At 47.1% G+C, this 25,815-nt stretch overlaps 1 protein-coding gene across 2 annotated transcripts in view; it reads right to left on the bottom strand.

Annotated features, from left to right (window-relative positions):
- The window catches only part of LOC149372605 (sushi, von Willebrand factor type A, EGF and pentraxin domain-containing protein 1-like), a 70,126-nt gene that overhangs the window by 6,961 nt on the left and 37,350 nt on the right, over positions 1–25,815 (bottom strand). Inside the window, exons 7-15 of one of the 2 annotated variants that reach the window (XM_089567107.1) lie at positions 18,596–18,787; positions 14,190–14,372; positions 11,983–12,183; positions 9,509–9,763; positions 8,608–8,735; positions 7,396–7,504; positions 4,445–4,645; positions 2,017–2,321; positions 79–292 (exon numbers count right to left, since the gene is read on the bottom strand). In XM_089567107.1, the coding sequence (XP_089423233.1) occupies positions 79–292; positions 2,017–2,321; positions 4,445–4,645; positions 7,396–7,504; positions 8,608–8,735; positions 9,509–9,763; positions 11,983–12,183; positions 14,190–14,372; positions 18,596–18,787 (1,788 nt within the window). The remainder of the gene's footprint in view (positions 1–78; positions 293–2,016; positions 2,322–4,444; positions 4,646–7,395; positions 7,505–8,607; positions 8,736–9,508; positions 9,764–11,982; positions 12,184–14,189; positions 14,373–18,595; positions 18,788–25,815) is intronic. The other variant, XM_089567108.1, reaches the window with a different exon arrangement.

Genomic DNA, 25,815 nt, shown 5'->3' on the forward strand with positions numbered 1-25,815 from the left:
TGCAGAGACTCCTGCCATAATGCATAACGGGAAGACCTCAGCCCTGCCGCCTCATTCAGAGAGGCAATGCCAACTCACCGCATCCTTGGCCGCTGAGTGTCTCCCCTTCCGCGCAGACGATGACCAGTTCTTCGGCTGTGGAGTCGATGAGGTCCATCTGCATGGTCACGTTCTCCTCGCCGCTGACTTGCTCAAGGACAGAAGGCGCGATCTCGCCTATGCTGTCCACAATTTCGTCGATGGCTGCAGCCAAGTCCTCCGTGTCGTTGACGAGGGCAGCGGTTCCGTTGGCCTGCGACCAGGCCCACATATACAGTATGCTCCGGCGGCGTCACTTACCGCGCGACTGCCCAACAACCGAAGAATGCGTGAAGTGTTTCATGTGGTAGCACAGCAGCCCCGTTTTCCCGCACATAGCAGTGGTGTGACACTTTGCCACCTGCTCGGGTGGTACACTGAAGAGCCTGCAGCGATCTGCCACCGTTGGCAGGTGCCAAAGTGGAGCGGGAGAAATCCCCCTCCTCTTTCTTCGGGCAGAGGAGAGAGAGGAATTGGAAGGTGGCTGGCAGGGGAAAAACCCAGAGGGTGGCTGCCGTGGAAGGAAGAGGCTCTGGTGGGGGTGGAGGAAGTCGATACCCGAGGGTGGTTGTCATGGAAACAACAATGGCTACCGTGCAATGTGGAGGGTGAATCAACCCGGGCCAGTGAGCTTTCGGCACTTAATGCGCTAAGCCGGCAACTTTTTATGGTCGGCAGGCGGCATTGTGGAGAGAGATAAATCCCTTCCTCTACTTTTTTGTTATGTGTGCTCGAGCCCGGCAGCTAACAGCGAGGTTCTTATGTCATCGCATAGTCACAGCTAATGGTAATTACGTGTCATCCAAGTTTTTGTGCAAACAAGAGATGTCCGAGGCGAGCTGATGAGCAGCTGCAGAGCATTTCTAAAACCTCGAGGAACACATTGGTAACGCAATGTGGACGCCTCGAATGGGCTACTGATGTATGCATTTGAGGTATTTAGTTGAAGTATGATCGAATAAAGCACGGAAGTGTCTGGAAAGTCGGAGTGGTTCGAGGCGTGCTTGTAGTGCGTGCTTTAACGAGTAACAATTATGGATAAATTTTAAGCGTTGTTAATGTTATCGTAAAGAATGCGTGAGAGCGCTGAGACAAACATGCAACATCTGGCGACAAATGGTGTGGCGAAGAGGGTCGGCTCGGTGCGCAGCCTAACATGAGTCAGTCAGGCAACAGTGCTGACGTCAAACTCTTTGTGATCCCCACCTTTTTGCTTTCCTGGGCACTTGCTGACGTCAAGTGCCACTTTCTACTATTCGCGATGAAAACCTGCTCTAATAAAATTGAGGGAAAGAGATGTTGGTGTGTCTGCTACTGCACCAGAAGTGATGACGCTGCGGAAATGTTTCTTCAGTACGCAATTGCACTGCGAGGTTCCGATTTCTGTGCAGTTGTAGTAGTGGCAGAGGCAATGTAATGACATCGCTGCAAGGCATGGGCGTTTCCGGTGAATACCAGCGTCATGCGCCTCTAGATAGCGCTGCTTGTCCAACAGAGATTTGTTTATCTGCTGGACACCGTCCTAAAGAGTGCAGTCCTTTGCGAATTCGAGATATGGTCGCTACATTACAATCATACGATGAGGCAGGAGCTGTCTTATGTTGTCTTGGACAAAAGTTTACGGGATGCGAATTCGCTGGAAAAAAAAAAAAAAAAGTAGTTCTCCGTTGCCTCGCTAGCCAGTTTGTAATCGTTCTAGCGCGTGAAGAACTCACGTACGCTCATGACTCGGTGCTTTTTGTTGACCTTATTTGCCTGACCACGCAGAAATATATGTTTTTTTTTTTTTCCGCTGAAAATTCGCATCCCACAAACTTTCGTCAGTCACTGTGCACCATGCGTTGAGCTAACATAACACAAAAACGCCAAGAGCTATGCCAAGAGATACATTTGCATTTGAATGGTCCCGCGCAAAACCGCCAAGGCCGCAACACTTACTCCGAATTCCAGAACGACCTCGGCATTCACTTCAGCCGTGGAGGCGGCTCCAAGTCCCGCGCTCCTCTTCGCTCGCCTCATTCCGGGCAGGTGTCCGGCCAACTCTGACATATTTCCACATCTAACCACCACGTTGTTTAGCTGACACCCGGCACCATTATTGCACACCTTCAACCTGCTCCTCACGTAGTTGAAGTTGGTTTCGAATGCCTGCTTGATGGTGTTCTGGACCTCGGCGTCACGGCAGTCACCCGAGTAGTAGAAAGCCCAGTACTTCTTTTTAACCTGCTTCGGCGACGACAACGCTGGCGCAGGAAAAATGGAAGTCATATCAGATCATTGAATTAATGACGAACAAATGTTTGTATTACGCAAACAGCACAGACGCAAAGGTGCGCGAGAAAAAATGGCGGCTAAAGTAACTTGACCAGTTGCGCGATTCGATATTACCGGCTGCATTACATTGAAAGGACAGCTATTAAGGTCGTATTGAAGGCAATGAGCAGCAAGTTAGTACGGACGTCGGCAAGAACACAAAAAATGTTTCGAGTGTTTCGAGATACGCGCCATCATGTCTGTGTAATCGTCGCGTATCATTTGGCATCAACGGATTACTTAAGCTATCCTTTAGCCAACAAAACATAATGGCCGTCGATGACGTCTCGTTTCGGCAATGTGCGATCGTGAAATATCTCGTCAAAGAGGAGGTTCATTCCTTGAAAACACAACAGAGATCTGCAGTACCAGCACACGGTGATATTCGCGTGAGTGCGTGTGGGAATGTGGGTGAGATTTTTTAAAGGTCAGGCAAGAATCGAAGATCAATCTCACAGTGGCTATTTCAGACGATCGCAGCAAAAGCCAAAGAGGAGGCTGTTGTAGACATCACTGAAGCAAACAGGAGCGTTACATAAGACCAGATAGCGAGGATGCTTGAAATTCACCATAACGCTGTCGACAAGGTTATTTCAAGTCTAGTCTTATTGGGTAATTCTTTCCCACTCTGTTCAGTGCTTATTAGCCGAACGCAAAATGCACAACTGCAAAGCTTTTCCAAAGATTGGAAAATGAGGGAGACGATTTCCTCCTTTTTGTTGCGACTGTTCACAAAAATTATTCCATCATCCGGTGCCCGAAAAAAAGAAAGCCAAAGCATGCAAAAAAAAGTGAAAGAAAAGAAACTTAGGGCCATTGTCTGCTCAGAATACCAAGGGCATATAGACACGGTAATATAGGATCCAGCGGGTTTAGTTTTCGATGAGCCCTTTGAATCTATCGAGAATTGTAAATGCTACTTGTTATGTTGAAACCCTTCCTAAGCTCCGTCATGCATTGTGCGTTAACTGAAATGCGGGAAGTCATCCCTCATATCGTTCGCATAACAGTGAAGGAAAGTGGAAAAATGGAATTCGGTGAGAATTTTTTCCGAACTAGGCCTACACCGTCGATCTGGCTTGGTCGGACTTCATGGGCTGGTATATTAAAGGGCGCAGATGCCAAGCCAACGCTACGAGACACCAGAAACACTTCTCGAAACACTACGCCACGGCTTCACAAGGCAAGAACTGAGTTTTGTCGCATAGATGCTTTCCAACTGCCGGACAGGTGGGGAAGGCGGGTGCGAAACATAAAAAAGGGACCAAATGAGCACAAAATAGTACGAAGCAACTTCTAATCTCAGTGGTGCAGCACATTACTGGAAGTAAGGCTGTTGCACTGTACAAAACCCAAATTTATAGTAAAACACTATTTCCAGTTAGTTTCGGTATAACCCTCGTATTACAGAACGGAAGCGTGAGCTGTGAGATTGAAAAAAGTAAAGTGGTGCGCACATACACAAGGAAAGAGTAGCACTCAATGGCGTAAAGATTGGTCGCGTAAGTGTAAAGGGTTCACAGAGATATAACTACCCACCCTCAAAGGAAACTAAGGAGCACTGAATCCTCTCGTAGATCCTAAATCATCACCTTACACGTGAAGCTAACCATAGATGATCAGGTGAGAAACTATGCCAGCCATCAAACTGAATTAGTTTTTAAGGTGATGGGCTGTTTAAAGCATGTTGTCTATATACGAGACAGATTCGTATAATTTAACAGCACGCTGTACACTGGGCGAGTTGGAAGTAGTTTATCTTGAGGACCAGCGCAAAACGGACAAAGGGCCAACGAAAGAGGAGACGACACGGGCGCTCTACAACTGAAGGATTAATGGAGAAGCCGTGTAATCCTTGATGTTTTTCGGTGTTTGTTTTGTTTTAAGTTTCGCGCGTTTACGCCTTATATGTTTCCTGGGTTTTGCTACTAAATCTTCAATTGTTAGCCAGCGGCCGTGCCGTCTTCTGTTTCGTTGGTCCTTTGTCTCAAGGTGACACACTCGCATCTTTCATCGTGACAGAAGAGGCGCGCAAGTTGCAAATAATCCTTACGTGCGCAGTCCGGCCACGGCACGGGCTTCCCCTCGGGTTCGGTGTACCAGCGCCGGTCCTTGGCGCACACATACATATCGGCCGGTTCCTCGAGGAAATCGAAGCGCTCGTTGCACAGTGGATAGCAGAACTGGCCGTACGGCGAGTGGTCGCAAGACAGCGCGCCGTTGAGCGGCGCCGGGTAGAACGGACACTCTTTCTCTGCGGAACGGAAGAGGACAAATGATCACATCTTGTGTCGAATTCGGAATTATAATCAGGATACTACGATATTCCAAATGGTTATGAAACACCGAAGAAGTTTTATTATGTTTTTATTGGTAACATATTGCGAGTTTTACTGCGTCAGCAGCATGAGTATCTTTCCCTCAAAATGGTGGCGTGTGAAGCCTCCGCCCTCCAAAAGCGCCACCCACCACTCATCTACCCACCTAACCTGGCAGAAGGTGTCTGTACCCATTACTCATCTGTCGATCACCCCCCATCCAGAAGCCTTCACCCAGCAGATGCGAAACGTACAGCCACTACTGCTAACGCAGATTAGTCACATCACATCGTATGATCGTCCGTCAGCTTTTTATTCGCAACAACATACGAGTTTTTTTTCCTAATAATAAGCAGCCTTCTTCGTCCTACCTTTTTTTCAGGCTGGATACTCTATAGCAGCGGCAGGTTACCACCGCCGGCTCTGTGGTGGCGCGGTCGTCGACGCTAGCTGCAGAAGACGACTAAGCGACACGACTCTTACAAGACGCCCGACACTGGGGCTCCGCGGTCCCAGAGCAGAATAGAAAGTTTCTACCAGCCTGCATTCTACAGTATACAAAAAGCAGCGGTGTTTCTGAAATTAATTAGCAAATAAATTAATTATTGCATTTATCTATCTGTCAATTAACATGACGACTGGAATTTCGGTGCTCGTTTTTCTTTCGCACAGGGAATGTCACAAAGTGGTGTTCAAAAGTATAGATTTTTGCCATTTTCGGCATTTGCTCTAGAACTGAGCGTGCAACAACAGCCACCTCAAAAAAAGTTGAGCCAGGTTATCGGAGCGATGGCCACCGAACCAATGGCCAGTGTCGACGTGGAGACGCTGTCAGCGTCCGCTGCCCTTTTCCGCTTGAGATACTCTTGTTGCCTGTGCCGCTGCTTCTCCAGACGTAGTATAGCTCCCGTTATTCATCGGTTTCATCAATTATACGAGGCCGCTTTCGCAACTTATCTCAAGCTAACGCTGCTTCGTGACGCTCTCTGTCGTAGGGATCGTTATAGGTAGCAGCCCGGCGCCTCCAAGGAGTGCTCAGTCGAACTCGTCCCGGTGACCGGTTCTGGCTCCATGTCTCTGCGGTGTCTAGGCGGCGAGCGCTAGCCTTTATTCAGCAAGAGCTAATCACGCGGTTAATCACGTGACACAATTGGCGAGAGCGAGTGGTCGGAGTGACGGTCGGTGCAGCGGCGGAATGAGCGGTAATAACTGCGACAAGTCACGTGGTATGACGCCACAGTCACACCTCCGGTGAGCCTCCAGTTAGAGGTCGAATCCAGGCCTGATTTGACCACCTTTGCATGCGAGAAGCGGAGCTTTTCGCTCCAAAATGTGAAGAGAATTAATGCGATTGACGTTGAGGGATATTTTACCATTGCGATTCCGGCTGTGTCACTGATTTGTGTTCAAGAACTGAATGCACTCACGGCTGCTGTGACCGGGCCTGTGGGAGACGTCGGAGTGGAGCGGTCGAAGGGTGACAACTCCGCGCCGACCTATTGAAGGCGTTGCGTGGAGTACACGGTAGCGTCGTATCGAACGCGCACTTGCAGGAGCTTGCTATGCGTGGATCACGGTGCCAACGGTAACGGTCGAACGCGCGCGAAGAGATCGTGCCATCCTCCTCATCCTCCAGCTCACTGCCTTGCCCGCCGGCTCTGATTGGCCGGTGTGATTTTCTGCTCTCCACGGCTATCTCCCACGTCACTCTCCTCTCCCCATTTCGCCCCTTAAATTTTACAAAAAGGCCACACGCATCTGCCGCCTGGGACGGTCGCTTTTTGGGAAGGTGGCAATACTAATTCTAACAAATTTAACTACTTCCCCTTCCGCAGTGCCCCAGGTGGTTTAGTTTTGTCTAATAAGATCGCACCATCCATTCACTCAAAATGGACGGCGGGGCTATTTAGGTGCAGTGATGTACCGACTAAGCAGGGAAGAAGCGAAAGCATCTTCCTAGCAGAAAGCTCTTATAATACTCGTGCCACACATGCGCAAGAAATGGCAGTGAATGCTTAAGGCCTTAAGTTTGTCAACGCCATTATTTTTGGAGTTGGTGCTACACCACGACATTGAATATCATTATACGAAAGTCGCGATAACGATAGCACTTGCAAGGTAGTCAAAAATTTCACCCGAATAATGAGCATAATATATCGAGAATGTTGTTATGCAATATAACGATCATTTTGCAGAAAATACCGCTGTTCTTGCTTGACAAGTCGAAAAAGTAGTCATGAACTAACGTGTCGCCACACAAGACACAAGCCGAGAGTGTCTGTCAGAAGTGCTGGCAGAAATGGAGCCCTTCGCATCGTAAATGCATTAGAGATGCACTATCTGACTCTAAGTTATGAATGAACCATTTGCTATTGGTTAGGAAGTTGTCACTAACAAAGTTGCATGCTTTTATGCGTGCGTAATGGGGACGACAGTACGAATAACTCCTGCGAATAAGTTGCGGCAAAGTCAGTGGGTCGCGAATGGCAGTAAGACCATTGCTATTAAATTGATGTGTGTGGCACCGCACGAATGTCATTGAAGGTTAAGGCAGTAAGCACTTGATGGCATTATATTTTTCCCCTGTGGCGCGGGCATAAGAACAGAGAAAAAGGCGCATAGAAGTAAAATTTGGGAAGGGGCAAGGAGTGAGGTGAGGAGACACTCAGCAGACCATCCGACTCACTTGACACGGTCACGCGAAAATTGCAGGTAGCGTTATTTCCAGAGGGATCCCGAGCGGTGTAGATGACCTTGTGAACTCCGTACCCGAATATGGAGCTCGAGTTCCTATTCTGGAACAAGAAAAAATTCAGTACTTTTTTTTTCGTAAAAAAATCGCAATGATGCTGGCAGTGAGTAAAGTAGCGACCACTACTCGTAAATGCTTTCGTACGGCTGCGTCCGCGTGTTACCGATGCTCGGGCTCAAAAAAAGAGTGCAATGAAGGGCTGAGGTTTTCCTTAGGTTTTCTGCCGGCAAGTTTTTGATTTCGAGAGAAAATATGTAAAATATTCCAAAATGCATTTGTACATTGAACACTCATAATAAATGGAAGGAATGCACATGGGGAGACGGTCGTAATTGGTGTATTCGCAGGAATTGAATCTGTCCATGTCAGAAGAGGTATCTTCTAATAAACCAGTTATACTTAGGTGACTTTAACATGCTTTTTAAGACAAGGTTGTGATAGCTTAAATAAGTGTTTAGTGTGATTTTAGACAGCGAATTATCTGCCATCTCGCTTGACGGACGCTCAGTGGCAGCACAACAAGTGGAATGGACTCCTCTATAATTCATTATAGCCCAGGACATCATCACCAACACCATCGCTGGCAGCTCTCGAAGAACACTGCGCGAGCCGCTCGAACCGAAGCTAACAGCTATGTATTAAGGTTACATATAAATCTGGTAATGGTTATAATTACTACTGTCGTATGATCATTAATTTCTTTTGTAGCAATAATTAGCAATACCATTACTACTAGTATCACTCATAAGGAGTGGTAGTAGTAAAATACTTTATTCCGGAAAACGGGACAGGGTTTAGGGGTTGGGGTCTTGAGCAGCAGGTGGTGTTCCTAGGTACAGGATCCCATTGGTTCTTGCTGCCTCCTCGGCCCGCTCACTCATAAGGAAACATGTGCAGGACTGCCCGAGAGATTTGAATGTAATACGAACACGTTCGTCTCACAAGTTATGGATGCGAATCGCGCTCCGCTAAAGTCTTACATATGGCTGAGTATAGAGCCCACTGTCGCTGTTTAATGCGGTCGGCACCAGCACCCTTGCGCCGCGTGGCAGAAGTTTTGGAAAGTCCAGAAGATCCTACATTTCACTCGACGCTTGTGAAACGTCAGGAAAGGAGGAATTGTAAACTAATAAGTATCCTACTCACCGCTGTCACTTCCACTCTTCCGGAGTTGTCTTCGAAGGTTGGCTCATCCCAGGTGACCATGACGTCATCTTCGGCCGTCTTAGTGCTTATGTCTTGAGGACACGAGAGGACCTGGGGCTTTTCATTGTCTGCGTGGGAACGAAATGCACTGAGTGTGTGAAAAACACTTAAACGGCCCTTAGATGCACTTGTTGTACTATCGGCTCGGTTTCCGTATTTCCTGCTTTTAGTACAGAACCCATAACGTACCTATACTGCTCTGTTCTGTTTGTATTGCTCTGACTGAAATTTCATTCCGATATTATGGTACGCTAAAGAGCCAGCACTTGGACCGTTCAAGAAACCATCCTATACACAATCATGAGGGATGATTTGAGGAGTGGAGGAAAGGAGGGTGTCGATAAGTATACAAACCGAGGGAGTCAACAGTCATTACAGCCACGGAAAGCACGGGGTACTTGTGGTACGTATTTTAAATTAAATGAAGTGTTACTGTTTGTTAATTTTTTTTATGATTTTAGGCGGAGTGGGAAAAGCCGGAAGAAAACACGCTTCCGATTAGGATGACCTCTGCACTTGGGATACGGTTGTCCTCGTGGCGGGCTTCTCGGGCTCCATTTGAGGCTGCGGTGGCTGCATTTTCATCCGTCCGAAATCGCAAAAACGGCGGTTCATCCGACTAACACTATGAAGCGCGCAAAAACTCAACTTATTGGCCCGCTTTTTTTATCTCTCTTGTGTTTAACATTCAGGACTAATTCTTAACAACGAAAGCATGCGTTCTCAAATCCCTTCTTTCGCAAGAGAGACTGAGCGCGAGTGAGACCCCCCCACGAGTCACCAACCACATTTGAGAGAGAAGTTGTGCGATCCTTCGCGAGTGCACCCCGCGTATGCTCACCACGCACGGTGATGGTGAAACTGCACGTGGCGTCCAGTCCGGCCGCGTCCACCACTCGGAACCGGATTGAGCGCATCCCAATTTCGAATCGATGCGGTGACACAAAGCCGGGGGGCATCTGCTGCAGCGTCAGTTTACCGCCGCCGGCATTGTCCCGATACTTTGGCGGGTCCCAGTGAACCAAGGCGGACGCCGAATGGTTTTCCGTGGGTACATCGATGTTCTCGGGGCACGAGATCGTAGGCTTGGTCTGATCTGCAAAAAGCGTTTGTGTTTTCTTCATTTACACCGCCATTATTATCGAAATCCCCATCACTGTGGTCATTGCAGAAATACGAAGAGACAGAGCTCTTTGATGAAAAAAAAAACAAAAACATGTTACTCTTCTGCACTGCCATCGTCATAGTCGGAGACGTTAACACGGCTACCGCCGAACAAAGTTCTTTTTAACTGTACCTCTTGCAAAACTTTTTTTGAGCCCCTGTATTTCATTATCTCGCGCCTTTATTGATGAACACAAAGTGTCGGTGAATAAGGCCAGCAATCATTATCGGTACTGCTATAATAAACCTGATCGCGTTGGTGACGGCACCTGGAAGAATAAACTCACTATCGAGTTGATCGCTTACGCTGTACGGTAGTGAAAATTGTGTAGCAGACAATCGTCCCATAAATCAGCCATGGTTAGACTGAAACACTCTATGCGAAAAAGCCATGCATATCCCAGTCGCTAAAAAGGGATACTTTTATCCATGAAATAATTCCTGGTAACTATGAAAGACCGCAAAGCGCATCATATTCTTTCATGTGCGCACCTTCGTTCGGACTCATTGTCTCGGTTGCTGGGACATCTAGGCGCAAGCGAGCAAAAACTTTTATCAGACAAACTGCACTCAAGCAGCTGCGTTTCTTCTCATTCGTGAAACATCCCTTAAAGAACCCATTACACCTCACTTTCGCCACGAATGATCTGTTTCCAAAGCTAAAGGAGCAAGAGCGAAGGGACAAGCCTAAGATTTAAAGGTCGTGGCCGAGTTCTGAATACGAGTGCGATGCTTCAGGCATCCACTTAACGCGACTGTTCAAGTAGTTATTTGCTCTTTGCTACCTTCATTGCCACTGTTCGTTGAATTTAAGAAGCAATAAATACTACTGAGGACTAAACTGATTGAAAACAGCCTTTGTTTATTGCAAAGCGAGCGTTACTGCAAGAGCGACTATATCGAACGATGTGACAGAGCCAGACTGTTCTAAGTTTGATGCTTTATATTGATTTAGTTTCAGGTCATGTGGGCACAACATAGTCTTTATCAGTTACTATGAAATCGGCTAAGTGAACCTGAATTTTACGTCTCAGGTTCATCTGACGCGCTATCATACCGAGTAATTCTGGACAAAAGCGTTTTTGAACGAGAAAAGCTTATGAGCGCAATTATTGCATCTACATTGTAAGCTTTCCCTTTAACTATCAATATATCCGCAGATATTCCGTCGTCAGGCTTCCATTTTTTTTTTCGCTATTAACGTTCTTGCTATTGTATAAAACGTTTCCCATTAGTTTTCTATGACAGCTAGTATTAACTACTCGATGAGACCGATGGAAACAATATAAAAGAAAGATTTTTAACACATCGCAAGAATGAACCATTACCTCCAAAATTTCTATACCAGTATCTTACAGTTTTTATCCGCGAATGTTGTACATGGCCTTATGGCTGCAGAAGTGTCGCTTTTGCCGTCGTTGCTGACAGAAACCGCTCGAGCAACCTCGCGCACATGCGCCGCAGTCTAGAAGCGTGGCGCGTGCAGTCTTGTACTGTCGGCGCTGGAGTGCTAGTTCCCCGGCTACTTAGGTTCAGGGGCGTAGCAAAAGGGGGGGGGGGGGGGGGTTCGGTGTCAGAACACCCCCCGAAGTTTTCTGAGCGCTGCATCATCCCCCCCCCCCCCCTCCCCCTCCTTTCAGCCTTATTGTCAGACGAAAATAAGAGTGCCGGCTGGTTCACAAAAATGGTTCCTGTTTTAAAACCAGATGACGCCACCAAGCTGAGGTTATCGTTGCGTCTCCGGTTTGGTTTTGTTTATTGGTGTTTGACGTCCCAAAGCGACTCAGGCTATGAGGGACGCCGTAGTGAAGGGCTCCGGAAATTTTGACCACCTGCGGTTCTTTAACGTGCACTGACATCGCACTGTGCACGGGCCTCTAGAATTTCGCCTTCATTGAAATTCGGCCGCCGCGGCCGGGATCGAACCCGCGTCTCCGTTTGCATGCGCTGAACTAAAAGTGCCGATGTAACAGTGTAAACTCCCGCAAAACACAAATGCCAAAAATATTCTTTGAGTGCAGGCTCTCTTTTTATTTTTTTACCGGTGGCGTATAACATTCCCCGAAAAATATTTCTGGCTACGCCACCGCCTACAGGGCAATGCGCAACATTGGCAAGCGATAACTTCCGGCACGGCGACTGGATACTCACCGACGCAAGCCATCTCGGAGTGGTCGTCGTCATCGCTCTCCCATTGGCCTTGTGCGTTGCAGTACAGAACGCGCGGACCTTGAAGGGTCAACCCCTTGGGACACTTGGGGTTGAAGTAATCCCCAAATCGGTAGACCTTCGCCCTCAGGACTGCGCCGACTATTGCGTTTCGAACGACGGGAGCCGGCGGGCACTGGACCGCTGGTGACAAACAGGAACAAGGGTCATCATCATTTTCATACGTGTTAAGTCTACTGCCTTCTATAACCTCTGTGACTGATCAACTACCCATGCATGTCTTGAGCCAGCTGTGATAACAGTATTCATTCACTGACACCGCCACACATGACTATTTGTCATCATCAGTGGTGTCTCCCTTCTCTAGGTATCATTCAATTCATCCGGAAAACAACCGGTTAATCGTTCTATGCATTACATCATCCCGCGCAGGTACACTTCGTATTATTTTCCAATTAGAATATGCTTTACTCGTGTTTGTTCTTCAATCCATGTTGATCTGTTCTCTCAACCTGAAACCTATCGGTTTCCTTCGCATAGCTCGGCACGACGGTTCGCTTTGGCAGTTGCTATATTTTGCGCACATACCTAACTGCGCCTTATTAACCCTGTCAAGTGGTTAGGAAGCTCCTAGTTTTGTAACACCTAATCAAGGATCAAATTCAGAAAGCTGCTTTTCGGTGGGAACGCCAGCGGCCGGCGCCTTGACTGCAGCATAGTCTGCTTCCAGACCTGGCCAGAGCACATGAGGGCGTCGGCGATCAAGTGATTGTTTTCTTGCTACTTGCCTTGTGAATTTTGCTCATTATTAGCCGGTGTCACGTGCACCCCGCACGACATTCCATGTCTTTAATGAGACGGAGCAGTGTAGCCAAATAGTGTAAAGGTGTCGTAATAGTTTGCGTGTTATGTGGTGTGTGATGTGATGTGATAGGCGGTGTGATCTTGATGTGAGGAAAGGCGCAAAGTGCTGCTTATAATACGACAAAGTGAAGAAAGTGACAAGGATATCGTTGGCCGGCAACCCATATGTATTGCTGTAAGCTAGGCTGCAAAAACAGAAAAAAAAAAATCGAGGTTAAAAATTTAAGCCGCAAGAGTAATGTGGCTACCTTCTTTTATAGAGTCACTGGTTAAGAGGCATAAATTGCCGGAGGCAGCAGGGTCATTGACGGATAGCTAACACATGTGTCATCTCACTACTGTATGTTTCGGGCCTCAGATAGAAGCGTTTCACCCTTCTCGATTGCTCTGTCGTTGTCAAAAATCAAATCACCACCACGGACAACGTTCAGTAGACAAAGCTGTTAGTCAGCGCAGACATTTGTTACGTTTTTTTTTCGGTGCCTCGTGTTCGGAGCGTGTCTGGTGTCGCTTTTAAAGCGGCAGCGTTAAGAGCCCCGTGTCGTAGAAAAGGCGGCGTTGGCGTTGTCGTCGTTGTTTGTGGTGTCGTAACGCGAAAATCTCCAAAGAAGTAAAGAAACTAAAAAGTCAGATAAATTAGCGCGAGAACTTTGGAATCGGTCACAAACGTGCCAGAATCGCTTAATATGCAAAATAAAGTAATCACAGTTAAGTGTGAGTTTGGATAAATTAGGCGGGGATCGAACAAAGGACATTCCGACTGTGAATGGGCAGACTCGCCATAGGTTACACAGGCTAGTTGGTTCAGGCTGATTAAAGGCGGACCTAGTGAGCGCGCTGGGGTCTTAGGCTTAAGTGTCTTAGAGACATGTACTGATGCGTACGTGAGTAATTATGAGCATGCTAATTAGGAATTAGGTAACTGAGTAGGCGATGCGAACGGGGCCAGATGACGCTGCCACATTCTACTGTTCAAGGCGAAGCTTAAACGTACCCCAAGTTTTATAGTTTCTGCTGGAGCTACGGAACACATGTGGACTCCAGATTAACCGGCACCATCCCTGCGGTAGGGTTGATGCAATATAGCTTCCCCAAAAGAGCATTTTTGTGAGTCGGTGATGCCATCGAGTGGAAATTTGTGCGGATATCCCCACAACTGTTCTGACTTAACGCGCACAACATGGGGGTCGCGAATACTGACAGAGCAAAGCTGCAATTAAGTTAACCTTAACAGTTGTCTGTCACTATCGTGCGCCCTGATCTATACCTTCCAGCGTCATCAGTGACTTCTTCCCAGTGACCTGCGGGATCAAAGAGGCGCTCACGCTCGCAAAAGACGTCTTCTCCCGACCAGGCCTTCCACTCATCGCACGTCCTCGTCGCGCTTCCGCCGCGCAGCTCGTAGCCGTGGTTGCAGTGGAACGTGCAGGTCGCATTCACCTTCCAGGGGCTGTCGCAGCCGGTCACGTAGCCGTTATCCAAGTCTTGGGGCTTGTCGCAGCTTTTCGCTGCACAAACAGGTTAAATGAGTGCGAGGGCGTCACGCATAGTTTCCAGTTTTATTAGATCGGTAACCAATTTGAGATGGCTTTGGTCCCGCTGTGGGCGTAGTCGGGCTGATGATGATGATGGTGAAGAATAAATTACGACACTGCCAAGATATATTTAGGACAGTTCCTGCATAAGAGCGGAGGGAGCACACGGGCCAGTGAGGACTCCTGTATCGCCATTGCAACCATTTCTGTCTATGTGCTCTCATTTCACTGTTCAAAAGCGATGGAAAAGAAACTCGACCTGCAAGTCTCATTTCTGGTGCGTTGGACAGTACGTGTACTGTGAGAGAGAGAGGGGGGAGAAGAGGAAGATGGGAGGAGAGGTTAACCAGAACTGTGTTCTGGTTAGATACCCTGCAATGAAGAAATAGGAAAGAGAAAGAAGAAAAAGGGGAAACACGAAATATAGGAATAAAATCATTCCTTGAAGTTCGCTACCAAATTCTATAGCCAATCCCCCTGCGTAGGTAAGTGTCATGTCTACAGAGGTCAACAACAACGACTGAGGAGACTATACTAAAATCAGTACTGTAAATTGTTACTGAACACGAGACAAAAATAACTCGCCGTGTTTAGCGCCGGAGGCAAAGCGGCCCTAAAGTGACGCAAGCTTTACGGTTAAATACTGCATACAGCACTGAACGAACAGCAGAAATGCCAGAAGCCAATTTCAAGAAGGAATAGAAAAATAGAAGCGCGCAGGATGCAGCAACTAAATAAAGTGAGATAGGTGATAGAGGATGACTCGCAGATATAGATATAAAAATAAAAGACCGAAGTCCGCTGTTAAGGCTTTATCTCCTTGCAAATTATTAAGCAGTCGTATGCTGTTATGGCCTCATCCCAGAACTATAACGCGACTGACTTTTGTATGCTACTGACTGAATGTCCGTTATTCGAAGTCCTGTACTACTGCCATTTCTTTGCGCATCCATTCGGCGTCCCTTTGATCTGCTTGTTCTTTTTTTTTCTACCTCCGGTTCTTTGTTTGTTTTTTTCATGCGCGCGTATGTGAGTACCGCACAGTAATGCGTTTCACAGGAGTTTCGGAGAACTTGACAGCGTATACGGGCAAGGACAGAAACGAGTGAGAATACTCCAGAGCGGCGCATTTCCTGATCCATGTTTGTTTTGCTCAGAGGCATGTGCACTGATTTGAGTTTGTGACTTCACCCATGTAACTGACGACCCAGTGAAGCCACGGGCACAAACATACCCTTTTTATTGTATGGGTATATGGAGTGTTGGAGGGTCGAGTCAATTATTCACATCACAAATCAAGATAATCAACAAGCAAGAAGTTATACTGTGCAGGTATAGAATAGCCCGCCTACAGTGAAGCTAAGGTGGCTGTCTTCCTAAAATCAGTAGAGAAAGGAACTGCTTAACAATGCACTAGAAGGAACCCTTCGAGAATTGGCGTTTCATGTAGGGATACTTTGTTTTCAGGCCTGTTTTGAACATGGCGAAGGAAAAATTAAGTCTGTCTTGTCGGCGATAGCAGATGTAAGCATGACATGCATTGCAGGTAAGGCATATATTGTAGGATGGCTCACAGATGATGGAAGCCGCACTCAAGTATTGGTCAGGTGTTTCGGCTGCTGAACGCGCCACCGACTTCACCCACTTCTACTATTCAAGTTAGGCAGCACGCGTGATCTGCCTGGCTTGAGAAGCCTCCGTGATCAGCCGCTTTCCTTCACTGCTTTGATGCTTTACATGCCGCTGCGTTCTGAAGCTTCCTCTTTCGTGTTGAGCAGCGTCTCTCGCTGCTTTGCGTCTCTCGCTGATAACTGCGAGCGCTCGCTCGCACTTATCAGCGTCTGGCTTTGGCAAGAATTCGCAGCGCATAACCAAGGGACGAAAGATAACGAGAATGATGATTCTAAACATACAGTGCGGCAGGCTACCAGTTAGAACACGCGCCCGAAGAGGCTCGTTTGATGAGTGCATGCTCTAACCTCGGACTGAAAATTTCGGAATGTTTTCTATACGTTTGGCTTTATGCTCATCCTCATGTTCTGCTTGAAGTTAGCCGCGGTTTCCCTACGATGTTTTACTTAATGTGCCGAGAATGGGACCTAAATGCATTTAATGCTTACGAAACCAAATTTACGTTCGATATTTGAAACTCTTGAAGAATTACTGCGACACCGTGAACGGAAGCCGACTTTCGTTTTCGAATAATTTTTTTTTATTAAGGCCAGAAGAAACCATGGCCATTGGAGATTTCGCGTGATTATATTTCAGCTAACGCCCAGTTGTCCGTGAGAGCTGAATAACCGGTTAACGCCTGACGGGCTCTTGAAAGGCTGTAACTAATTTGCTATCGAATATGAAACAACTTGCGACACCTACCTGTACCGCCTTGGGCTCCCGACCACAAAAATAAGAACGCCGGGAGGGCATCAGCTTCGAGATACAAAGACGCCTTATGGTTACTTATTGCTGCAAGGTGGCTGCACACTGAAGCTGCGTCTGTACGCATACGAACCAAATAAAGCCGTTTTAACGCAGTTTTTTTTTTTTTCTCGAATATTTCGAGGTCAGAGCAAAAGGAGCGATAAAAGAAATGAAGGGATGACGAAAAAAGACGAGAAGGAAAAGTACAGTATGCAACAAACCTTTTCAGAATGTTGAGCAGTGCGCAGGAGACAGTAGAGAGATATTAATCATCAGCTCATGACTCAGTAACATGTCCATGCCCAACTAGCTTGCAGAACTGTATCGCCATACTTTCGCGCAAACGGTGCCTCTCGAACATAGCGGCTGAAGCAAGAGGCCGCTTTGCTTTTAGGGCAGTGTGTCGCTATTGAGTGCTGCGCACAAGTTTACGCCGACTGCACACGCAGCTTTCTCTCAAATGTGACGATGCGCTGTGCACGGAGTAGCATGAGGCGAGCAGCAAGAGCTTTCTTCGCGCCTTTGCAACACTTCGGCAGGCGAGTGCCTTGTAAACAAGAAAAGATTGAACTTACAATAGCACACGCATTTTCGTTTTACGGAGCCGCGAATGAACAAGCCCAGCAGCGTGTTATTGTATACCGGGTGTTTTTTTAGAAGGTCCAAAATTTTTAAATAAAGGTAAATTTCTTTACATTTATTTTAGCACTGGGGCTATACTGGAGGCAACGGTGGGCGCCAGGCAAGAGGAAAGCTGCTGTAATTAGTTCGCTGATTAACTAAATATGATAATAAACTTTTCTAATTTTTATTTTAGGAGTTATGTTGTGTTCGCAGAATTGGAGATCGTCCTCCAAACAGTACAACCGAGAAAAAACAATTTTAATTAAAATTTTTCACGCACGTTACAAGGCGCGAAAAAGTCACCCTGGTAGGTATCTTCACACCGTAACTCAGCGGCGTGAGCGCCTCTTACGTATTCGCTCCGCCCTGCGCTTTGCGTCACACGGCGGATATCACCTGAAGCCCGGACGGGCGGCCTGCGCTATCGCTGCTTGTTTCGCTTCGCTCCGCGGCCTCACGGAATGCCGCGTTGGAACAAAAACGCTTTGACACAAAGCGCAGGGCAGAGCGAACTACGTCACAGGCGCTCACAGACGCTGTGCTACAGTGTGAAGCTGCCTACCAGGGTGACTTTTTCTCGCTTCGTAACGCGCGAAAAAATTTTTTCATGAAATTTTTTTTCTTTTCTGGACTGTTTGGAAGACAATCTCCAATTCTGCTAATACAACATATCCCCTAAAATAAGAATTATAAAAGTTAATAAATATATTCAGTTAATGAGCGAATTAATTAAAGTAGTTTGCCTCTTACCTGGCGTCCGCCGTAGCCCTCAGTATAGCCCCAGGGTTAAAATAAATATAAAGAAATTTACCTTTCTTTAAAAAATTTTAGACCTTCTAAAAAAAAACACCCGGTATACTACAGGGAAGAAAAGTACAGCGATCGTGCGGGTGGCAATCGAAGCGGATAGTTACCACCCGATGGCTCGAGATGGCATATGTACAGACGAAAGCAGAGCTTGTCTTCTCTGATGTGGGCCAGTGAAATCACGTGATCGCAGGCACAGATCTCCCGTGCTCATGCGTTCTGGAGGCTTTGCTCCCGTACATGTTTCGAGTCTGTCGTATGTACGCAGCAGAGATGTTCGCTAGGAATTCAGTGAGTTATTAGACAGAGAACGGAGTGGCGCTTCTCAGCCGAAAGAGATTTACCTTTGCACACGGTCGTCGTGCCGCTCCAGGTGCCATCGGCTTGGCATAAGCGGCTGTCTGAGTGTTCGTCGCCTTCTCCGACTTCCATCTCGTACTGGTCGTCGCACTCGAACATGCATTGTCCGTCGTAGCTGTTGTCGCACTCCACGATCCGACCGTGCTCTGGCGGCTGGAGTGGCGGGCACCTCACAACTGCAAGAATTCAGTTAGGGTCCTTCGGTCCAGACTTGAAACATGTGACCAGCGCAAAAAGACGGGGAGTAAGGAACACTGACGACAGGGCGGGCGCGGGCTACCAGCTGGTTATTGTCAAGGAAACCAGCATAACATAAGCTTATAACACTGGACCACGTGACAATCAGGGCGTCAATAAAGGAACCCTAAAGGAAGCTCATCAATTGCAGACAGTGTTGATACTGAACCTGAAGTACCCGAACCCGTGCGCTGTAACACGTTCAAGAGACGATTCGCGATTTTAGCCTCTGTTTGCTACCTGTTCGCACATGTTACAGCGCACTGTTTGTGGTTCTTCGGTTTCGGTATTAACACTGCCATCAACTGATGAGTTTCCTTTAATCCGCCTTCACTGGCTACCTGGCTGCCACGTGGCACCGTCTTGTAGGCTTATATTATGATGGGTTCCTTCACAATAAACATCTGGTAGCCAGCGCCCGTCCTGTCTTCCGTGTTCCTTTGTCCGTGTCTTTTTTGGGCTGCTCTCGCATATTTCAAATAAGTGTAAAAGAAAATCAATCACGATGAGAAACTCTTTGATACGGTAGTTTGTGGTATGGTATGGTATGGTGTGGTATGGTATGGTATGGTATGGTATGGAATGGTATGGTATGGTATGGTATGGTATGGTATGGTATGGTATGGTATGGTATGGTATGGTATGGTATGGTATGGTATGGTAAGGTAATGTATGGTATGGTATGGTATGGTATGGTATGGTATGGTATGGTATGGTATGGTATGGTATGGTATGGTATGGTATGTTAAGGTGCGGTAGGTTATGGTATGGTGCGTTCTTTATTGTGTTATGGTATGACAGGCTATGGTATGATAGGGATTGATATGGTAGAGTATGTTGCGGTATGGTGTGGTATGCTACACCATCACCATCATCATCATCATGAGCATAACTGCGTCCATTGCAGGATGAAGGCATCTCCCGTGTCTCTTGAATTATCTCTGCCCTGTGCAAACTGCGGCCACCTTACCCCTCAAAATCCCATCTCATCCGCCAACCGGACTCACCCTTGCTGCGATAGCCTTCTCTCGGAATGCATTCGATTGCCATGAGGGTCCATCTTTTATATTGCCTTCGCATTACATTCCCTCCCTATGCCCATTTCTTCTTCTTGATTTCAACTAGGACATCATTAATCCGCGTTAGTTCCCTGGATCATTCTGCTCTCTATCTGTCTCTTAAAGTTACACTCATCATTATCCTTTTCATTGCTCGTCGCGCCGTTCTCAACTTAATCTGAAGCATTTTCGTCAGAATCCAAGCTCCCGCCTACAAGGTAAGTACTGGCAAAGTACAGCTGTTGTGTACTTTCTTCTCGATGTATACTGGTAAGCTTCTATCCATAATCTGATTGGTTGGTTGGTTATTAGGGTTTAACGTCCCAAAGCAACTCATGCTATGAGGGACGCCGAGTTTACCTGCCTCTGAATGTACCTCTGAGTGTACCTGCCAAATGCACTCCAACCAATTTCAATTCTTATTATTTAACTATCCTGGTGCGGGTGAGTTATACCTGTCAAAAGTTCCTTGACTGTTTCCAATGCTTCGCTGCCTATTGTAAACTGTTTAACAAGGTTGCCCGCATTGCGTGGTCCCGTTTGCGGAAGAAGGTATTCATAATCCGTAAACTATTTCGTTCTTCGAACTCCAAATAACTGCCAAGTGCTATCCCTTGCCGCCGCGGTGGCTCAGTGGTTATGGTGCTCGGCTGCTGACCCGAAAGACGCGGGTTCAATCCCGGCCGCGGCGGCTAGAATTTCTTTGGAGGAGAAATTCTAGAGGCCCGTGTATTGTGCGATGTCAGTGCACGTTAAAGAACCCCAGGTGGTCGAAATTTCCGGAGCCCTTCACTACGGCGTCTCTCATAGCCTGAGTCGCTTTGGGACGTTAAACCCCCATAAACCAAACCAAACCTATTCCTTGAACCTATGCCATACTGAGCCCTGCTTCTTGCCCACCTTGGCATTTAAGTCGCCCATTAGTGCAGTATACTGTGTTTTACTGCACTCATTTACGATTACATGTCTCCATAAACGTTTTCGACTACCTCTTCATAACAGGATTTAGGTGTCTGGGCCTGCACAACCGTTAATGGCACTTCTTAAAAAAACTTAATTGCGGTAACTCCCATCCTCTTGTTAATGCTTAAGAATTTCCGCATGTTGCCAGTTATATCCTTATTGATAAGGAATCACACACCTAGCAGAAGGTACCGATGAAAAGAGAAAAGACAGTGAGCCTAACCATGCATAATATTCGGTTGGCTTAAGCTCAATCCTTTTTGTCGAGACCGGTATTCGGGGTCTGTCCCGGCTCAGCAAAGTGATAATGTAGTGGGCCAGAATCGGGCCCAGGCTCGGGCTATGCGTCTCGGGCTCGGGTCGGGCTCGTGCGTCAGAACGCGGCCCGTGCAGTGATCTAGTACCAACTGCATTTGGGCTCTCAACTGCAGTTCAGTTCAGCTGAGATATTTATATGTCCTGACAGAGAAAATAAAATGCTGTCTTATACGTTACGGTGACTTGCCGGTGCCTGTGCATTCACATATCATACGAAAGACAATTTGGCAGGAGTTTTGAATCTGGTTCTAGCCAAGGGGTCCGCCTTTACGCCTCCTATATCTAGACGAAAAAAGATATAAACAATTAGTGGGACTAAAACAGGCAGCAAAGAATATAACACACCCCTGTCTTGCCCGTGCACTGGTCGTGATGTCTGTCCTGTTGATCAGTGGGTCATACGAGCCCATCCAGGTATCTAGCATATTCGCGAGAGTTATGCTTGGGCGGACATTAATGAATCCAGGATCAACCGGAGCCCTCCACTACGACGTCCCTCAGCTTCAAAGTTGACAAAATTTACTCAGCCTCCCTTGCCAGCATCCTTCGGTGGCTGAGCGGGGCGCTACCGATTAAACAGAGTAGCGGCAACAGGACCACAGCCAATGGGGAGAGGCTGTGAAGGACCTTCCAGCAGTACTTTCTGGCGGAGTAGTAGGTGCATGTCTGGAAACACGCGCACACGCCGGGGCAGTACTCATTCCCACAGTACTCTCACGGTACTCCCGAAGCTGTGCATGCACACTATGAGACGCCGTAGTGGAGGGTACCGGTTTAATTTCGACCATTTTGGGTTGTCGCGCACAGCACACGGATGTTTTAGCATTTCTCTTGCATCGAAATGCGTTCACAACGGCCGGTATTCGATCCCTCGGTATTGGGCTCAGCCCTCTGAAAGTCGTAGCCACTTAGCCACAGCATCGGATAGAAAAAACTCAGCAGCACTTATTCGCTCTCCATACCACTTGCCTGAAACACCAAATATGCCTCGGCGTGCTCAAGGTCAACTTCCCTCTCCCTCCCTCTCCGTCCAACCAGCAGCCTTCATTGTGCGTTTGCTTTTGTTGTGAAGGCGACGAGCCAAACCGTGTGTCTGTGTGCGCGCGCTCACGCGTGCGTGTGTGCGTGCGTGGCCTAAGTCGAACGCATGGGAAAACAAACAAAAAAAGACTTCTGCACGCGCACCCGCTGCGAACTATTGCGTGGGGTCATGCAAAAGAGGCGTCGGTGAAGCAACCTGCCCTCGCCGGCCCGAGCGGCGACGACGACGACTTCTCGATGAGTTATAGCCGGGCCCCCTTCCTTCGAGGGCGAAACAGCGTCTGGCGCGCAGCTTTGTAGACTCTCTGTTCGAATGACTGTGCCCCTCGAACTGTCGGCAAAACAAGCCTGTCACTCTTCACGGCTCTGTTGACGACTGCCTTTTCCCTCCCGGAACGCAGATATGCGCACGCATTCTCCGCACGTACATACATACGCGAGCCGCGACGTGGTTCCCGGCTTCGTACACACTTTTGCATCACCGCCGAACGGGATCTCGTTTCAGGATGCGACGTCGAAGCAACGTCCGCTGTGCCATTCTGCGTCCGCCAGCCTTCTTCCCCGCGCTATGTATGCCCAGATATGCCGCCCCCATCTTACCCCCCCCCCCCCCCCCCTTCCCTCTTTCCATCCCCTCGTCTCGAAAGAAAAATCGCGTGGCATTCGGCTTCAGAGTGGGCGGTGCTAGTGGTAGTAACACGAACCGTTTAGCCCGGACAGGACGCCATTCTCCTGAGTCATACCGTGATTGACAACGGCTGGCTGAGGCGTCAGATATGGGTCCGTGTTTGTCAGTTGCCTGCTGGCTGTAATGTCTGGCGAGCAACCGCCAACGCGGTTCGAACGAACGGCCTTGACCAGGTTCTTGAATGAACAATCTTAATAACAAGATGGGGCAGGCTAGAAGGCTCACTTCGTCTCTATTTCGTTATTAAGGGATACCCAGCTAGGCAGATGTCTCAGCTGTCGTACTCGGGTTTATGAACGACTAACCGACCACGGACGGCCGACTGAAGTTGTCATTTTTTTTTCGCTAAGCCCGTCTCTGAAGCATCGTATGGAGCACTAACGACGTCTCAGATTAGCAGCTGCACTTGAATAGTTTCACGGTCGCCGTCGAGGTAGTTCAAACGAACAGCCTTGACCGGTTTGTCTTGACTGCTTGCAGCGAGAAAGTAAGGGCGCACAAGCAGATGCTTTAGGTGTTTCAGTCACCGCGTCTTGCGCTTTGCGTCATCGACAAAGCACCGCCGACGTTTAATTGCTTCTCCTGAAGATGTGTATGAAAGAAGTGCAGATGTCATCTGACCGGACGCAGTTGCGTAAACGAAGTCATTACTCTTGCGAACAGAATGTAGGCGTGGATGTAGCAGACTCCAGGAGATGCAAAACACGCAAATTACGTGACGTAAAACTGAATAGTCGAGGGATCCATGACGGAGACATTGCGCTAAATACAACTTCGAAGCCAGACGAAAGGGCCTTGAACTCAAACGTCCAGCTTTCGAAAATGCCGTTTTGTTTTTCACTTGACTTCTCATCTGGCTGCGATTTCAGTTCAAGCAGTTGTCATGTCTCGTTCTCACAGCGGAAGAACACGCGCCATATTTATTTATTTATTTATAGATACTGCGATCTTGTACAGATCATAGCAGGGTGGGACAAAACAAAATACAAGCATATAAACACACACAAATTCACAACATTTACAGGCACTTTTCAAACAGAAGTAAAGAATTTTGATTAACAGTCTCGCTATTAAGTTTATTCCAATCAGTAATTGTCCTCGGAAAAAAAGAATATTTAAAGCAGTTATTTCGCGCGTTCAAAGGGGTGATTGTTAGTGCATGCCTTTGTCTCGTGTTATAACCTGAGGAGTAAGAAAAGTAATTAGAGGTATCAACTTTATAATGTCCTTTTATAAGCTGAAAAAAAAACTTCAGTCGACAAACACGATTGCGCTCAGTGACGGGGGGTAACCCACTTCGCCTCACGAGCTCACTTATAGATGCACGGCCATATGAGTTAAAAACAAATCTAACCACTTTATGCTGTATTCGCTCTAATTTCTGAATGTTTGTTAACGTGAAAGGGTCCCAAATGATTACGGCATATTCTAGTAATGGACGGATGAGAGAATTGTAGGCCAATAGACGAACACTAGATGGGGATGACTTTAGGGAGCGCCTCAAGAAAAATAACTTCCGCATTGAGTTTGCTACTACAGCGTCTATGTGTTTTGACCACGAAAGGTTGTTAGTAATCCATAGGCCCAAATATTTATACTCTGTGACTTCTAATAATGATATGCTGTTAGTACCGTACACATAATGAAGAGGCATTTTCTTGTTTGTAATTTTCATGAACACGGTTTTTTCAAAATTAATGCACATCTGCCATTTGTTGCACCACGCAACCACTTTCTCTAGGTCATTATTTAGACGCACCTGGTCGTCAACTGAAGACACCACTTGATAAAGGATACAGTCATCCGCGTACAGCCTCACGCGAACTGAAAGATCTGCCACAATGTCATTAATAAACAAAAGAAATAGGAGTGGTCCCAAAACAGATCCCTGGGGGACGCCAGACATAACCCGGACACTGCTAGAAGAAATATTGTTCAGAGTGACGAACTGACATCTGTTCGAGAGATAAGCTTTAATCCATGCAAGTATCCTGTCATTTTTAATGTAATAACTTAATTTATGAATTAGTTTGTTATGTGACACCTTATCGAATGCTTTACGGAAATCCATGAATATTGCGTCTGTTTGTTTCCCCTGGTTAATCGACTGAGCAAAGTCATGCACAGTTTCAACTAATTGTGTACTTGTGGAAAACCCACGCCTGAAACCATGCTGAAAATCGGTAAGTACTTTGTGCTGTTCCAAGAAACCTAATATATGTTTATGAATTATATGTTCTAAAATTTTACATGATGTGGAAGTTAGAGATATGGGTCGGTAATTCTCGATGTGTGCTTTTTTTCCGGTTTTGTGCAGAGGTTTAATCGCGGCTGTCCTCCAGTCATCCGGTAAAGATCCGTCATGTAAAGATCTGTTGAATATTACTCCCGAAAGCCACACGCAAACTCTTAAAGAGACATTTGGCACATGTGCCTTGCCTGCGTAGCCACGGCTCCATTCCAGATCGACTATGAGCAGTCCGGCAGTTGTTGAATACCTGAGCCCGTTGGCAGGAGAAACATTTACTGAAACATTAGCCAGAAAAGGAATGGCAGTGACGCTTCATGCCCCCAACCTCACCACGCTGTTTTGTTCTTTCGGGAGAACAAGTTCCTAATACACTGACCCACTGTAACACTTAACAGACTTAATAAGATTGCAATACGTTTACATAATCGGCGAGATTAGCTGCTTTACGACAGAGGAATGGCCATGAGGAAAACGAACATGGTATCGATTGTCAGGCTACTTAATTAGATCGCCTCACATAGCATACGTATCCCTTTCATTACGACTTACATTTGCCCGGACGACTGTAGAAGTGAAGGCACAGGTTTTAATGGACTTTTTTTTTTCTTTTAAAGGAAAACAGCGATTATTTTTTTTTTATATATATTC

This window comes from Amblyomma mixtum, chromosome 1 (genome assembly GCF_055824585.1).
Source record: "Amblyomma mixtum isolate Tamu chromosome 1, ASM5582458v1, whole genome shotgun sequence".
Classification (NCBI taxonomy): Eukaryota; Metazoa; Arthropoda; class Arachnida; order Ixodida; family Ixodidae; genus Amblyomma; species Amblyomma mixtum.